General features: G+C 46.6%; 1 protein-coding gene across 3 annotated transcripts in view; it reads right to left on the bottom strand.

Annotated features, from left to right (window-relative positions):
* Positions 1 to 9,529: 9,529 nt before the first annotated feature.
* SLAMF1 (signaling lymphocytic activation molecule family member 1) overlaps positions 9,530 to 16,331 on the bottom strand; it is a 34,142-nt gene continuing 27,340 nt past the window's right edge. For 2 of the 3 annotated variants that reach the window (XM_047840963.1, XM_047840966.1), the window contains 2 exons: positions 11,610 to 11,702; positions 9,530 to 10,254 (listed from right to left, as the gene is read on the bottom strand). In XM_047840963.1, the coding sequence (XP_047696919.1) occupies positions 10,174 to 10,254; positions 11,610 to 11,702 (174 nt within the window). In that variant the 3' untranslated portion in view covers positions 9,530 to 10,173. The remainder of the gene's footprint in view (positions 10,255 to 11,609; positions 11,703 to 16,331) is intronic. The other variant, XM_047840964.1, reaches the window with a different exon arrangement.

Below are 16,331 nucleotides of genomic sequence, written 5' to 3'. Positions count from 1 at the left end.
GTTTATAGCCCCGACTAAGAAAGGAAGTGTGAGCTAGCGGATTGGGCAAACACTGGCCCATGTATTACGATGATAATTTTTTTCCCATCGTATAACACAAAATGCCTAGCATTAATTAACTATTTGTTCAACAAATGCTTACTGGATGCTTGCTGCGTGCCAGGCACTCTTCTGGGTGCGGGCAATATAAAGAGCGACAAAGCAGCGGATGTCTCTCCCTTCGTGGAGCTCGAGGTTCTTGCTGGGGAGATCAACCATTAAACACGCAATTCCCACAGAGGATGGTAAGTGTCGCAATAGAGAAAATCCGGGGGACTGGGAGAGCAGCAGGGGTCTCTAACCCAGGCAAGGTGAGTGTGGGGAAGGCTTTCTAGAGGAGCTGAGAGTCCAGCTGGGGCAGACCTGAAAAGCAAGTTCGCATTATTGGGCGAAAGGCGGTAGGGGAAGACGGAATAGGAAGAATGTGTTGACACGATAGGAGTCTAAAAATGGTAACAACTCACATTATGTAATTATAGTTATATGTAATCATATATAATAGGATTATATATAATTCTACTATATATAATTGTTTTGTGTATACTTATGTTGATTATATACATTATATATTATGTACACAATGCATCTACTATATAATATAATGAATATAATTACATTATGATCGAGCCAGATGTAACACAGGACTGACTGTTCTCTGGTAGAGACCTCCCACTCCCTGTTAGAAGAATATCAGGGACCTCGTAGGGGTGTGGGGTGTCAGGGAGCGGTGGTGGGAATAAATATTGGGGCCCAGAAGCCAAGCAGTTTAAACCCGAATGCAGCAGTTCTGGAGAGTGCTGGGGAAACAGAGGACATGGCCCCTGAGACCTAAGTAAAGATTTTCCCATGGAGAGGAGTCCTTAGCCCCTTCCTGGGCCTTCAGGGTCATTCATCGACCTATCCTCCTCCTCATTCTTCATACATACTTGGCCAAAATCGAGTAGTTGGTTTCCTTTATCTACATAAAGGTAGCACGTGCTGAGCTAGGCAGCTGTCTGGCATTGAAGAAACATTGACAATAAAAATGAAACTTCCCAAATTGAGTATTTCACTCACAAGATTGAACCATATTACTTTCATATTTTTCCCACGAGGTCTTCCTGAAATATGTAATTGCTGCACGTGCAAAAACACACATCAATCACGTATCCGTGGCACAGAGAAGGAGGAAAGAAGAAAGGGTATGAGGTTGCCAAGAGCTGCTGAAAAGCCGACTTTGTAGTCTCTTTCTTCCGTCTTCATTCTCTGTAAGATGCTCAATCTTCCCTTACAGTGCACAGCCCTTGCTTGGTCTCATGTCTATGTCTTCAAAAATCCTAGAGTGGTACATTACTCAGGGATTTATCTCCTGTTGGGCATGGACCGGTGTCTTATCTCTGTGTTTCAGCCTTATTGCCTGACAACTAGGCTATTTTTATCAAGAAGATACTAACTTCTGAGACTTCGTCTCTTGATATGATGCAGAAAGATACACAAGTCCTTCCATCCCATAACAACAACAACAAAATAAAAATCAAGATTTTCTACGGGACGTACAAGGTATGCAAAAAAACCTTGATGGGGGGCGCCTGGGTGGCGCAGTCAGTTAAGCGACCGACTTCAGCCAGGTCACGATCTCACGGTCCGTGAGTTTGAGCCCCGCATCGGGCTCTGGGCTGATGGCTCAGAGCCTGGAGCCTGTTTCCAATTCTGTGTCTCCCTCTCTCTCTGCCCCTCCCCTGTTCATGCTCTGTCTCTCTCTGTCCCCAAAATAAATAAACGTTGAAAAAAAAAATTAAAAAAAAAAACAAAAAACCTTGATGGACTGAATTCCGGTGAAAAAATATGCCCTTCGTAGTTGAGCAGAGAGCCAAACAGCTCAAGACTTGGGGCAGGATCTGGTCTGGGGTAGAGACCAGCAGAAGAGAGAGTCTGCCAAAAACAGAGACTTTGAGGAGAAAGACAAATGAGATGAAATTTATGTGATGGTGTGGGCTGGCAAGACAGGCTGGAATTTGGAAGCCCCCAGTGCAAGACCAAATTGTCTTGCCCAACGAGTCCCATCCCCTCTGGAATTTTGCTGAGAAAGTGGCACTGAGGAGGGGCTGGAAATCAGAGGCAAGTTGTATGGTATCACGTATTTCATAATAGTTGGATTCCAGAGTTTTAGTACAAAAGAAAACAAAAAAGTATGGAAACTGCAACCCAACATTGTCCCACCTCAAATATCAGCAAGATCTAAAAGGCACGGGTGGTGAAGGAGGTGAGGGGTTAGGTTAATTACAGATGAATCCTATTCCAGCTTAATTTTTTTTAATGTTTATTTATTTTTGAGAGAGAGAGAGAGAGAGAGCACGAGTGGGGAAGGGTCAGAGAGAGAGAGGCAGACGCAGAATCTGAAGCAGGCTCCAGCTTCTCCCTCACACTGCCATGCAGAGGGAAGGGGCTACATTCCCAGGAAAATAAATAAAGCAAAGCAGAATAGAGTAAAAAATATTACACCTGCATATACACTATCTTTTGTTTTTAGAGTCCGTTTTGTCCGGGGTGCCTGGGTGGCTCAGTTGGTTGAGCGTCTGATCATTGATTGACTCAGGTCATGATCTCGCGGTCCATGGGTTCGAGCGTTGGACTGTTTGCTGTTAGCGCTGAACCCACATTGGATCCTTCACCGCCCTCTCTCTCTGCACCTCCCCCACTCGTGCTCTCTCTCTCTCTCAAAAATGAATAAACATTAAAAAAATAAAAACTATTTTGTCTGATATAGGTATAGCTACTTCCGCTTTCTTTTGGTTTCCACCCGCATGGAATATCTTTTTCCATCCCTTCACCTTCCATCTGTGTATGCCTTTACATCTTAAGTTATAGACATCAAATTACATAATGATAAAGAAGACAATCCAGCAAGAGGATATAACATTTATAAAAATGTATGCGTCCAACATAGGAGCACCTAAATACATAAAGTAAATACGAAAAAAAAAACCTAAAAGAAAAAATTGTCAACGAAACAATAACAGTAGGAGACTTTAATACCCCATTTACATCAATGCATAGATCATCCAGACAGAAAATGATGGGGGGGGGGGCGCGTCTGGGTGGCTCAGTCGGTTAAACGTCCGACTTCACCTCAGGTCATGATGTCATGGTTCTTGAGTTCGAGCCCCGCATTGGGCTCTGTGCTGACAGCTCAGAGCCTGGAATCTGCTTCGGATTCTGTGTCTCCCTCTCTCTCTGCCCCTCCCACTCTGCCACTCACACTCTGTCTCTCAAAAAAATGAATAAACGTTAAAAAAAATTTTAAAGAAAATGGGCAGAAGATCTGAATAGACATTTTTCTAAAGAAGACACACAGATGGCCAACAGGTACGTGAAAAGATGCTCAACGTCCTTAGCCATCAGGGAAATCAAGTCAAACCACAGTAAGGTACTTCTATACATCCTTTAAAATGGGTAAAATGAAAAAAATAAATAAAACAACAACTCACTGTGCTGGTTAATTTCATGTGTCAACCTGACCGGGCCACAGGATACCCGGAGGGCTGGTAAGACACAATTTCTGAGTGTGTTGGGAGGGTGTTCCTGGGGGAGGTTAGCATGGGCGGGAATCGGTGCATGGAGTAAGGCAGAGTCATCGGCCTCCTGCCCTCTGCCTGGGGATTGCACATCGGTGCTCCTGGACTCTGGAAGGTACAACACCAACTTTCCCGCCTCTTTGACTGGCAGACAGCAGGCTGTAAGACTTTTCAGGCTCCATCATCACATGAGCCAAATCCTTAGGATAAACCCCATTCTGGCTATATGTGTATATATCCAATTGGTTCTGTTTCTCTGGAGAAACCTGACTCGCCACATCACGTGTTGGCAGGGATACGGAAGCACCGAAACTCTTGCAATGCTGCTGGTGTATGTGGACCGAAAATGGCGGTTGTGGATGAATGTTCATGTCCCCCTACCATCCATATGTTGAAATCTAACCGCCAATGTGATGCTATCAGGTGGGAAGTTGGCGGGGGGGGGGGGGGGGGGGTGGTTTGGAAAGTGATTTGAATGGAGCCCTCATGAGTGGGATTGTGCCCTTATAAAAATGGCCCCAGAGAGCATCCTCCCCCTTCCGCCGTGTGAGGACACGGTGCGAAGACAGCCATTCACACCAGGAATCTGGTCCTCCCCATACCAATCTGCTGGCACCGTGATCTGGCACTTTCTTCCCTCCAGAACCACGAGAGAGCAATCTCTGTTGTTTATAAGCCACCTAGTTTACAGTATTTTGTCACAGCAGCCCGAATGGGCTAAGACGATATTAGAAAACAGTGGTGGGGCACCTGGGTGGCTCAGTCGGTTCAGCCTCCGATTTCCGCTCAGGTCATGAGCTCACGGTTCATGAGTTTGAGCCCCGGGTCGGGCTCTGTGCTGACAGCTGGGAGCCTGGAGCCTGCTTCGGATTCGGTGTCTCGCTCTCTCTCTCTGCGGCTCCCCCTCTCTCTCTGTCCCTCCCCATCTTGTGCTCTGTCTCTCTCTTTCTCCAAAAAGGAAAAAAAAAAAAAAAAAAGCTCACTGTAGCGTGTGGTCTGATAAAAGGCACAAACAATCTGCTTAAAAGTGATCAAAAACTTTTAGGCACGTAACAACACAGCACTTGCATTCATGAAACAAAAATCGCTTGAAATACAATTGGAATTTGCCGGAAGGATGGCCAGTGTTTCTTTTTATTCAAATTAACCTGGCCGCTTAACACGGTCATGAGGGTGCATCTGGGCCAGCTCACTGCACTGTTTCCTTCTAGTTTCTTCTTGGAGGAGCTACCTGCTTTACATCCCACAAACTGGTCAGCCAGACGTCACTGCTTCTACTGCAAAATTCTTTCTCTTGCCAATACGCTGTATTGCCTTAACAGCGTGGCCTAAATCCTGAAACAAATCGGTTCTGTTAGTGACTACACGTTGCATTTGAAGAAACGTATCCAAAGCTGTATTTTTCTATCAGTAATAAGAATTAATTAGTGTTGGGGCAACTGGGTGGCTCGGTGGGTTAAGCAGCTGACTCCAGCTCAGGTCATGATGTGGCGGTTTGTGAGTTCGAGACCCCCGTCGGGCTCTGTGCTGACAGCTCAGAGCCTGGAGCCTGCTTCAAATTCTGCGTCTGCCTCTCTCTTTCTGCCCCTCCCATGCTCACACTGTCTCTCTCTGTCTCTCAATAATAAATAAAAGTTTAAAAAATTAAAAAAAAAGAACTAATTAGTATTGATATCCCTACTGCCTAACAAAATGAAATAGTAGCATTTATTTCTCTCAGTAAGCTGGAACGATCTCCACACTGTGAACTCTACTGGACAATCCTTGACTCTCTTATTTCTGGAATAATCATATAACTTATCATCTAAGCCAAGGAATGTTTGAGATTTAAAAGGGCACTTAACTGGGGCACGTGGGTGGCTCAGGCAGTTAAGTGTCTGCCTTCAGTTCAGGTCATGATCACAGTTGGTGAGTTCCAGGCCTGCGTCGGGCTCTGTGCTGGCAGCTTGGAGCCCGGAGCCCCGCTTCGGATTCTGTGTCTCCCTCTCTCCCTGCCCCTCCTCCGCTCACTCTGTGTCTCTCTCTCAAAAATAAACATTAAAAAAAATTTTAAAGGGCACTTAACTAATTAATACCTTGTGATTTTTTGAAATATTAATACGTTGGATGACAAATTGATTTTTATTATAATGGTGAACTGGAAAAATAGTTTAAAAATATTTTCAAAGAGGTTATAATCTACAAAGAGACATAAATTCATGTCTAAAAATTAGACATAATTTTAATGAACATTAAAACAACGGTGTTATGGGGCACCTAGATGGCTCAGTTGGTTAAATGTCTGACTTTTTTTTTTTAATTTTTTATAAAGTTTTTTTTTTAAGCTCATTTATTTTGAGAGAGAGAGAGAGAGAGAGAGAGAGAGAGAGAATGAGTGGCAGAGAGAGAAAGAGAGAGAATCCCAAGCAGACTCCTCACCATCAGCACAGAGCCCGACAAGGAGCTTGAACTCACAAACCGTGAGACCATGACCTGAGCCGAGATCAAGAGCCAGAAAACATTTGACTCTTGATTTTGGCTCAGTTCATGATCCCACAGTCAGGAGATTGAGTCTCGTGACCTGCTTGGGATTCTCTCTGTCCTCTCTCTCTCTCTCTGCCCCTCCCCAACTGTCTTATGCGTACGCACTTTCTCAATATAAATAAACATTGAAAAAAACCCACACCCAACTGTGTTGTATCACATATGTGATTGGCCAAGAAAATTGGCTAATATCAATTGCTATTGAGGAAAGGGAAAGAAGGAACTTTAATGTACTGTCATCAAGAGTATAAATTTTGCAGAACAGCGGGGCGCCTGGGTGGCACAGTCGGTTAAGCCTCCGACTTCAGCCAGGTCACGATCTCGCGGTCCGGGAGTTCGAGCCCCGCGTCGGGCTCTGGGCTGATGGCTCGGAGCCTGGAGCCTGTTTCCGATTCTGTGTCTCCCTCTCTCTCTGCCCCTGCCCCGTTCATGCTCTGTCTCTCTCTGCCCCCAAAATAAATAAACGTTGAAAAAAAAAAAATTAAAAAAAAAAAAAAAAAGAAAAAAAAAATTTTGCAGAACAATTGCACACATTTAGTGTTGACTATTTGCATAAATATTTGCATAAATTATGCTTTTTTCCCCCCTCTCATCTAATTCTCAACTCCAAAGTGTGACTGCAGTAAAGGTAACTCTGATATCTTGATTCTTTTTTTTTTTTTAATTCTGAGCTGCAGTGTTTCATCTTTGGCTGGAAATTTTCTACATTTTCATTGTTCCTTCAAACTTTTTATCTAAAATAAGCCTATCTCCTCACTCCTCCCTCTGAGTCTGGCTCACCTCCTATGAGCTTCCTGAGCATCCCTTTCATTAAGGTGACTAACACATTCTGGTTTGCCCAACCATTGCCCCGTTGTAATTACTAACAGTATCTCCTTTATCGTCCCATGGATCCCAGAGCATCATGTGCTCCTCTACCTATCATGATGCTGCGATTGTCTGTGTCCTTTGTATCTCCCCCTAGATGACAAGTTCTAACACTTAGTAGGAACTTAATAACTCTGTTGAATGAGGGAAGCGTTGAATAAAATTAGGAGTCTTCTGTGACAGAAACTAATTGCGGCGAACCTTGACTAGCGCTGGCCGTCAGTTCACAATGGGCTTCCTTATCTCTAACGTAAGGGGTCAACTCTCCCTCCAGCCCGCAAGTGTTGGGAACTGATGAGGATTCGGCCACAGCTTCAGCGGCGAATCTGTGACTCAGTCCTGATCCTTTAGACCAGAAGCGGTGTGGGGGATGCTGGTGTGGGGTGGACTGTATTGCTATGTCTCCCCCTTGTGGCTGTTGTGGGGAACTCATCACAAAATCCTTTCTGGTTCTAAGGAGGTGGTTCTGTGAATCTGAACCCAGATTTCGTTTGAGTTTGAGATAGGGTCTGGGCATCAGTATATATTTTTAAAGCTCCCCTTGGGAACACGAGCAGGTGTGAGCCCACGCAGCTCTCGTCTCTGTGGGAGGGTGGCTCCTACCTTGAGCTAAAACCCTTGCCCACACCCTAGGAAAGGGACAGCTTCCCACCTCATCAAACCAAATGAGACACCCTCAGCGCTTCATAGCTTTAGAGACACAAGTCTGTGGAACGTGTCTTGCCATACTGCTACGTTATGAATCCTTCAGGTGACACAAGACAAAAGTGCAGGTTCCTTGATGGATTGTCTGAATTTTATTCATTTCCAGGAGGTAGAAACAACAACTCAGGAAGAGACGTAACTTACTGTCATCGTGGTCCTTCAGCCCCCATATGCACCCTTTACCAGCACATCGGCTCGAGTGGCCAGAGTGAGTGTCCTGGACAGGCTGGGACCACACCGGCCCGTATTGTAGAGCACCACCAGTCCCTTAAGCCCGAGAATGGTCTGTTCCTCTTGAGTTCTCCAGAATTCAGATACGCTCAGTCAAAAGAAGACATGAGAGAAGAAACACGGGGAAACTGGACTTTTTTCATCTTTAGGCCTGAGGAAAAGGAACGCTTCAGCCCAGCAACAGTGCCTTTCGGGGAAGGGTGTGAGCTGAGGGCTCTCTGCTTTCCGGCTTGAACGCGGAGCCTGGACGGTGCAGAACAGGACGTCAAATGTCATTCGAGGGTCGGCCTGAAAGTCCGCACGGCACAGCCATCCTCCTCAGTGAGGTCTTGAGCCCAGGTCTGGGAATTTTGAGGGGATAGTCTCTTCTTCCCCACTTTGTTTCCTTCCTTCCACCGGCTGGGGTTCGGCCACGGGAAAAACCCAGGTGTTGGGAACCGATCTGCTAGAACAGTGTGAGTCGTAGTAAAGGACCGAGTGCTCATAACCTCAGAGTTTACAAATCCCTGATAGTAGCTCCCTTGGTTTTGGAGAATAGACAGCCAACGAGCCTCAGTGTATACCAGGGTGGTGTAGCGAACTCTTTTTTTTCTTTCTCTGCCTTCCCAGAATTGAATCCCACTGCTTGTGTTTGCAGAATTCCTAACTCCTAAGAGGGAGAGCCCACCAAGCACTACGAAAATGGAACGTTCCAGATACTCAATTCCCAGTCTCCCTTGGAGGTAGGACATGGGCGTGTGACCTAGAACTGGCCACTCAGGCCCCAACTCTGAACTAGACACAAGAAAGGAAGAGACAAGGAGGAGGTCACCTTGGTGCAGACGGGGCACCGGCCGTTATTGGGTTGCTGAGTCCAACTGAGGCAGGGGAGGGGGTGGCGGAGTCGGGGTCTAGTTCCATCAGGACGAGAGCAGTGCCCCTGGCACTCAGCGTCCTTGAGCTGAACAGTCGGTGACCCTCGTTATATGCTTGTGAGATCGCTGGTGATTTCCTAACCCACGTTCACTAAGGTCATAGAAGAACCCGTCAGAAAAAAAGAGCTTAAACTGAAGAAGGCCTGTCTGAGAGCAAGAAGAGGAAGAAAATAGGACTTTACTGAAAGAGACACTTTCTGTCTCTGGCCTGCAATTGAAGTCAGGAAGCGTGGAATTTCTTGTAGCTGTTGGGTCACAATATGTTCATTTCCCACTTCGGGATAAATGTTGCGTGAGGAGGGGTGGGGCACGGGTGCCTGGTAAGGACCCTGTGGGTATAAAATGGCTTCAGAACGTGGCGAGAGGGTCTCTGCTGAGGCTCGACACTGCTGTTCAATGGAGCCAACAGAGAAATAGGGACTCAAAAATCATTTGGAGAAGTGAAAGATCAGCCTGGGGCCACTTCTGATAATTCTGAATTCCTCCGTGACGGTGTCATCGCAAACTCTCGCCACGTTTCTTTAAACCTAATGCCATCTGCATGGGACATTTTTTCAGAGTTCTTAAATACTTAAATATCACATATATAAGTATATATATATATATGTTCTATAATATTATACTTAAATACCCTGTAGTTTTTTGAGACTCTTGGGTGATTTTCCTTCCATTATTCAAAGCTCAGAGACTTCACAGTCTTGCTGTTGGTTTATTGACCCTTCAGCTTCTGGGTTTTGCAAATAAAGTACTGACTCTATTAGCTTCTTTCATAGAATAATCCCAGAGTGTTCTACCTATAATAAGGAGTTCACCCTTCACTGCCCGTCCAGAGGGGGAAAGTGAGGCACAGGGCCCTGATCGGGGCTGCGTGGGGAGCGGGGTCGGCTCCCAGGACCAGGCATGGGCACGTGAGCTGTCCCAGGCTTCGTGGCTGGTGGGCAGCTGCCTGGGAGGCACTGGGGGCCCCAGCTTCCCGCCTTTGGCTCTTATCGTCCGGTCCAGGCAAGGGGCAAGACTCCTGGAGGACGGAGCTCACGGGACCCACGTGACTCATTCCGTCTGCTACACCACAGAGCTGGAAAGCTGCACCAAGTAGGTCTCTGTTCCGGGCCTGAGCCCTGAGGGGCAGGCTGAGCGCTTGGAAAGCCTCGGCCCCTCGTCCATCCCCCGGGTGGCTGTGGAAGAAGCGTCACCAGGGCGTCGATCTGAGAAGAAGGCAGATGTGCACAGTGTCGCGGGGAGCTTGGGACCTGGGGCCACGCGCGGTGCTTATCCGGGCCCCTCCACGTTGCTGCGGAAAGTCCCTTCACTGAGTCTCTGGGGTCAGCTCTCCGGCAGTGTCACGCTGGCGTAGACTGTGATGGACTTTGGTTCCTGAGGGCAAAACAGAAGTCTGTGGGTTCAGGCACTGGCTTCACAGGCTGCAAACGGAAACCGTGCTGCTTAGTAAAAAGAGAGGGTCTCAGGTATCAGGTGGCGGGGGGACCTGCCGGGGACGGACGGCCCTCGGGTCCCCCACTGCCAGCGTCCCCTCCGCCCCGGGGCTCCAGCTCCCTCCCGGGTGTGCGCACACAATCAACAATCACCACTGGGAAGACCAGGAGAGATGCCCCCCTTTGCTCTGTGTCCTGCCCCTGCCTTGTAAGGAAAGCCATTGGCTCTGCTCTAGGTTGGACGCGGGTCACGGTTTGGAGAAGCCAAGATGTTCTGATTTACTGAGGTTTAGAAAGGGTTAATGAGACCCAAAGCGAGAAGGAAAGATGGCAGCCCACAGGAAGGGAGAGGAGACAAGGACTTGGGGCAAAGACATCTTCTAGGTCAAGTGCACTCAAGAGGTAGAGAAAGAAAGACAAGAATGGAAGAATTCGGGGGGGGGGGGTTGCTGTAAAATGTGAAATATAACAGACTGCTTCGGTGAAGAAAACTTCTTTAAAAATCTGTATTCTTTCTTAAAACTTTTTAAAGCCAGATTCTTGTGTCCACTTTCCCCATTGGATAGGATAGCGTCCTCAGAATAGAGTCCCGGTACAGACGGGGCATCTTCCCCAGCATTTCCGGGTGTCTGTCCGGCTGTGGGAGCTTTGGGGCAGGGGGCGAATGGAAGCATTTCTGTGGCCTTTTGATCCTCAATTGTCTCAGAAAATGCTTTATTTAATGTAGAGCCCCACTAGAGCCAAGATTCCAGCCCAGAATTTCTGTCCATTTAGGAAAAGGCATAGTTCCCATCAAGCCAGTTTAATCCATGGTCATTTTGCAGCGGGGGGAGCCGGCGAGGCTCAGTCTGGGCCACACGCCACAGGGTCCTCTGGGCTCACGCCAGGCAGAGTGTCACTCTGAGACCTTCTGGTGAGATGGCACTGGATGGGCCCCCCCCCCCCCCCCCACCGTGATTCTGTTCTGCAGCCGGACTCCTGGATGCAAGATGCAAATCCCAAATGTCAAAGTGCTCTGGGACCACCTGGGGAGGTTGCTGTTTAATGTAGAGATGCCTGGTTACTCAGCGTGGACATTCTGATTGACCTGGTAGAAAGCCCCAGGAAAATGAATTTTTAGCAAATACATGTACGCCGATGCCGATGGGGTTCTTGGACAACCCTCAGGGAAACACTAGGGAACAGAGAGAGCTGTGTCCCCAGGTGAGCATCCAGGAGGGGTCTCCTGGAAGTCCCGCAGCCACAGAGGCTCCTGGTGACCCACGTGCCAGGGTCTGCCTTCTCCACTTCAGGAGACGGCCTCTTCCCTCCCTGCAGAGAGGAGGCCCAGACCGGTTCCTCACCTGGACAGGCTCTGGGACAGGTTCTGTGGCAGCGACATAAATGGTGGTGCAGGGGTCCTGAGCTGACGGGGCATCAGGTTTCTTCTGAATGGACTAGAAGAGAAGCAAAGAAAGCAAGAAATCAGCCAGGCAGTGGATTCCACCAGATCCGCCCCATGGAGAAGCCCAAGGTCCAGAAGCTTGGAGCTAGAAAGCCCCTCAAAGTCCATTGGCCCAGCCACTTCCCTGGTGGAAAGGTCCCTCCAAATTCCCTGGAATTCAATCTCAGAGTCCATTGGCCCAGCCACCTTCCCTGGTGGAAAGGTCCCTCCAAATTCCCTGGAATTTAATCTCAGAGTCCATTGGCCCAGCCACCTTCCCTGGTGGAAAGGTCCCTCTAAATTCCCTGGAATTCAATCTCAGAGTCCATTGGCCCAGCCACCTTCCCTGGTGGAAAGGTCCCTCCAAATTCCCTGGAATTCAATCTCAGAGTCCATTGGCCCAGCCACCTTCCCTGGTGGAAAGGTCCCTCTAAATTCCCTGGAATTCAGCTCTCGGGGCTTTGCTTGGATGCCCCAGGCGACACTGCGGAGCTCACAGTCTGGTGAGGCAGCCCACGTCACCATGAGCTCCTCCCAGATGTCTTAAAAGTCTTCCTCATGGTGAAGTGGCATCGCCGTGGCTCCCACCAGGGCAGCTGGAGGGAACGGGGTCTTCATAAGATCTGTCTCGCTCCTGTCACCGACAGCACACAGAGCTCATCCCTTCCCACACTGCTGTTCGTACTATTCCTTCCTCTGACACGGTTTCCTGAGACTTCTCTTTCCCGTCCAAGTACTGAACTTAACAATAGGCACACATATCCAGAGGTGTCAGTTTACGAACTTTTCCGCAGATGCCACATCGGGCTCATATCCACTCTGTTAAATCTCGTAGTGACACGTCACCGATGGGGACGCTAAGGCTCAGAAAGACTTAACACTTTCCTACGTGCACGTGCATGAAGTATCGAAGCCAGGAGTCCCACCGACTTCGAGGCACGGGGGAGAAGTTAAGAAGTTTGGGAAAGGAGAGGGGCTGCCTGGGTGGCTCAGTTGGTTGAGCGTCCGACATCAGCTCAGATCATGACGTCATGGTTCGTGTGTTTGAGCCTCGCGTCAAGCTTGCTGCTGTCAGCACAGAGCCCATTTCAGACCTTTTTTTTTATAATATTTTTTTAATGTTATTCAGTTTTCAGAGACAGAGAGAAAGGGTGAGCGGGGGAGGGGCAGAGAGACAGGGAAACACAGAATCCGAAGCGGGCTCCAGGCTCCGAGCTGTGGGCACAGAGCCCGACGCGGGGCTCGAACTCACGAACTGTGAGATCATGACCTGAGCTGAAGTCGGCCGCTTAACCGACTGAGCCACCCAGCCGCCCCCAGACCTTCTGTTCCCCTCTGTCTGCCCCTCCCCCTCTCGCGCTGTCACTCTCAAAAATAAATAAAACATTTAAAAATTAAAAAAAAAAGTTTGGGAAAAGAGAAAGGTATAAAGGAAACCATCTATAGTCTTACCACTTTGACACAACATGGCTATTAGCACGTTGCTAGATTTCCCTTCAGGATTTTAAGCTGGATTTACGGAATTATTTTAAACATAGTTGTAATGACTTAGTGCATTTTGGTATCTTGGTGTCTTCAGTTAGGGCATGAGGCCAGGAAGCATGATCTACAAGAAACTCCAGGGGTGTTATTCTCACATAGCCTTTGTGAGCAGTGTCCCCATGAGCTGTGCAAGGTAGCAGTCCTGGTAAGACCTAGAGAGTTCCCTGGCGGACAGTAGACGTGTGTTAGATAATTTTCCCCGGTACCCTGGTCTTTATCATGGGAACATACCGCCATTGCAAATAAGAACAAGGCAAATGTTCATATTTCCTCATTGTCCACATAATTAGTCTTTATATGATATCATACAGGCATTGGAAATATGAACAAAGAAAATTGTAAACACGTAGGGAAGTGTAAATACATGTTGATGCGTAAAACAATATGTCTCCTATGTTTAAAACGTACATGAAATTGCATAATGGCCAAGGGGCACCTGGGTGGCTCCATCGGTTGAGCGCCCAGCTCTTGTGTTTGGCTCAGGTCACGGTCTCACAGGTTTGTGGGTTCGAACCCTGCATTGGGCTCAGCGCTAATAGTGCAGGATTCTCTCTTCTCTCCCCTCCCTCTGCCCCTCCCCCACTCACCCCGTCTCTCTCTCTCTCTCTCTGAAAAGAAATAAACTTTAAAAAAAAAATCAAAAAAGGCACATAAATCAGAAGGGGAACTTCAAACGAAGATGAAGTCTTGTCCAGGAAGAGAATAAATGTTAGACTTTGGTGAGTCAAGGATGTATTTTATCATTTCTAGGGTAGCAACTAAAGAACAGAAAAAAAAATTGCTTCATTACTAAAAGGGGAGGAGAACGGAATAATAAAAATATAATTTAAAAGAACCCTTCCTCAAAGGAACTCCTGGCTCAGAGAGCTTCACCCGGGAACCCTGTGGAAAATTTAAGGGGAACGATAATATTTATCCTGCCCAAAGGAAATACACCATGTGGTGGGTTGAACTGTGACCCCCACCCCCCACCAAAAAAGTCAGGTCCATCCAGAATCTCTAAATGTGACCTTATTTGGCATAGGGTCCTTGCAGAGGTAATTAAAGTAAGGATTTCAAACTCAGGTCAAGCTGGATTACTGGATTACGCTCCTCACTGGATTTAGGACCATCCTCTGAAGAGACAGGGACGGAGAAAACCCAGAGACACAGAGAGGGAGGCAGAAATTAGAGTTCTGTAGCTACAACCCAACCAGTGCCAAAGATGCCCAGGGTCACCAGAAGCTAGAAGAGGAAAAGCAAGTTTCAGAGGGAGCATGGCCCTGTCAGCACCTTCAACTTGGACTTCTGGCCTCCACAACTGGAGAATAGCTTTTTCTGGTTTAAGCCACCAAGTCCGTAGACATTTCTTACAGCGACACTAGGAAACTAACATGCAGCTCCCGCTCATAATCTTGGTGTCAAAACCTCACCAGGCAGTTACAAGAAAGGAAAATTGCAGGCCAATTCCCCTCGGAAACCTAAACAGGACAACGACAGCACCCTCTTAAGAAAATATTAACGAAATAAAACCCAGAAGTATTTTATTTTTTTTAAATTTTTTTTAACATTTTTATTTTTATTTTTGAGACAGAGACACAGCATGAACGGGGGAGGGGCAGAGAGAGAGGGAGACACAGAATCAGAAGCAGGCTCCAGGCTCCGAACCATCAGCCCAGAGCCCGACGCGGGGCTCGAACCCGCAGACCGCAAGATCGTGACCCGAGCCGAAGTCGGACGCTTAACCGACTGAGCCACCCAGGCGCCCCAAACCCAGAAGTATTTTAAAAGGAGCAGACTACATTGCTTCTATTCCGGGACTGCAAAAGTGGGATAGTCTTTACAAATCAGTGTGGCTCATGAGATAAATAGAGCGACCCTACAACCCGGCAACTGCACTAGTAGGTATTTATCCAAAGGCTACAAAAATGCTGATTTGAAGGGGCACATGCCCCCCAATGTTTATGGCAGCGCTATCAACAATAACCAAATTTTGTAAAGAGCCCAAATGTCCCTTGACTGATGAGTGGAGAAAGAAGACGTGATATATATATATATATATATATATATATATATATATCCACAATGGAATATTACTTGGTGATCAAAAAGAATGAAATCTTGCCATTTGCAACAACATGGATGGAACTAGAATGTATTATGTTAAGTGAAATAAGTCAGTCAGAGAAAGACAAATATCATATGATTTCAGTCATATGTGGAATTTAAGAAATGAAACAGAAGAACGTTGGGGAAGGCAAGGAAAACTAAGATAAAAACAGAAAGAGAGGCAAACCATAAGAGATTCTTAAATACAGAGAACAAACTGAGGGGTGCTGGCAGGGTGTTGGGTGGGGGGATGGGCTAGATGGAGGATGGGCATTAAAAGAGGGCACTTGCTGGGGTGAGCACTGGGTGTTGTATGTAAGTGACGAATCACTAACTTCTGCTCCTGAAACTATTATTAGATTATATGTTAACTAACTTGGATTTAAATAAAATTTTAAAAATAAAATAAAATAATTAAAAACGCTTAAGAAATAAAAATTTAAAAATCCATAAGATCATATCAATAGATGCAGAATGTTGATAAAATTCAACATCGATTCCTTAGCAAACCAGCAGTAGAAGAAAACATTCTCAATTAGATAGAACGGCAGCTATAAGAACCTTCGGCAAAAACCACATTTAATGGTCAGATATTGAAAGTGTCCCTTGTGAGTTTGGGACCATCCAAGGACCCTTCTGTTAACCCTTCCATTCCATACTGGACAAGGCACCTCAGCCGGTAAAAACAAGAAGGAAGAGAAGTTACGTGATTTGAAAATGAAATAAACTGTATTTTTTTTTTTTTTTACAGATGGTACAGTTGTGTACAGAGGAAACCCAAGTCATCTAGAGACAAATGACTAGAATTTTAAGTAAGTTTAGCAATGCTGCAAATATAAGGTTAAAATACAAAAATGAATTGTATTTCTATGTACCAATAATAGACAGAAACTAAAGATTTTTAAAAAGATGACAATATTCAAAATATCAACTGTTCCAACGCCAAGTAATAAACTATGATGGAAAAGTCCTCTTACAAAACCTACAACGCTCCGTTTAGAGAAATTAAAAA

This window comes from Prionailurus viverrinus, chromosome F1 (genome assembly GCF_022837055.1).
Source record: "Prionailurus viverrinus isolate Anna chromosome F1, UM_Priviv_1.0, whole genome shotgun sequence".
Taxonomy (NCBI): domain Eukaryota; kingdom Metazoa; phylum Chordata; class Mammalia; order Carnivora; family Felidae; genus Prionailurus; species Prionailurus viverrinus.
This window is presented reverse-complemented; position numbering and strand designations above follow the sequence as displayed.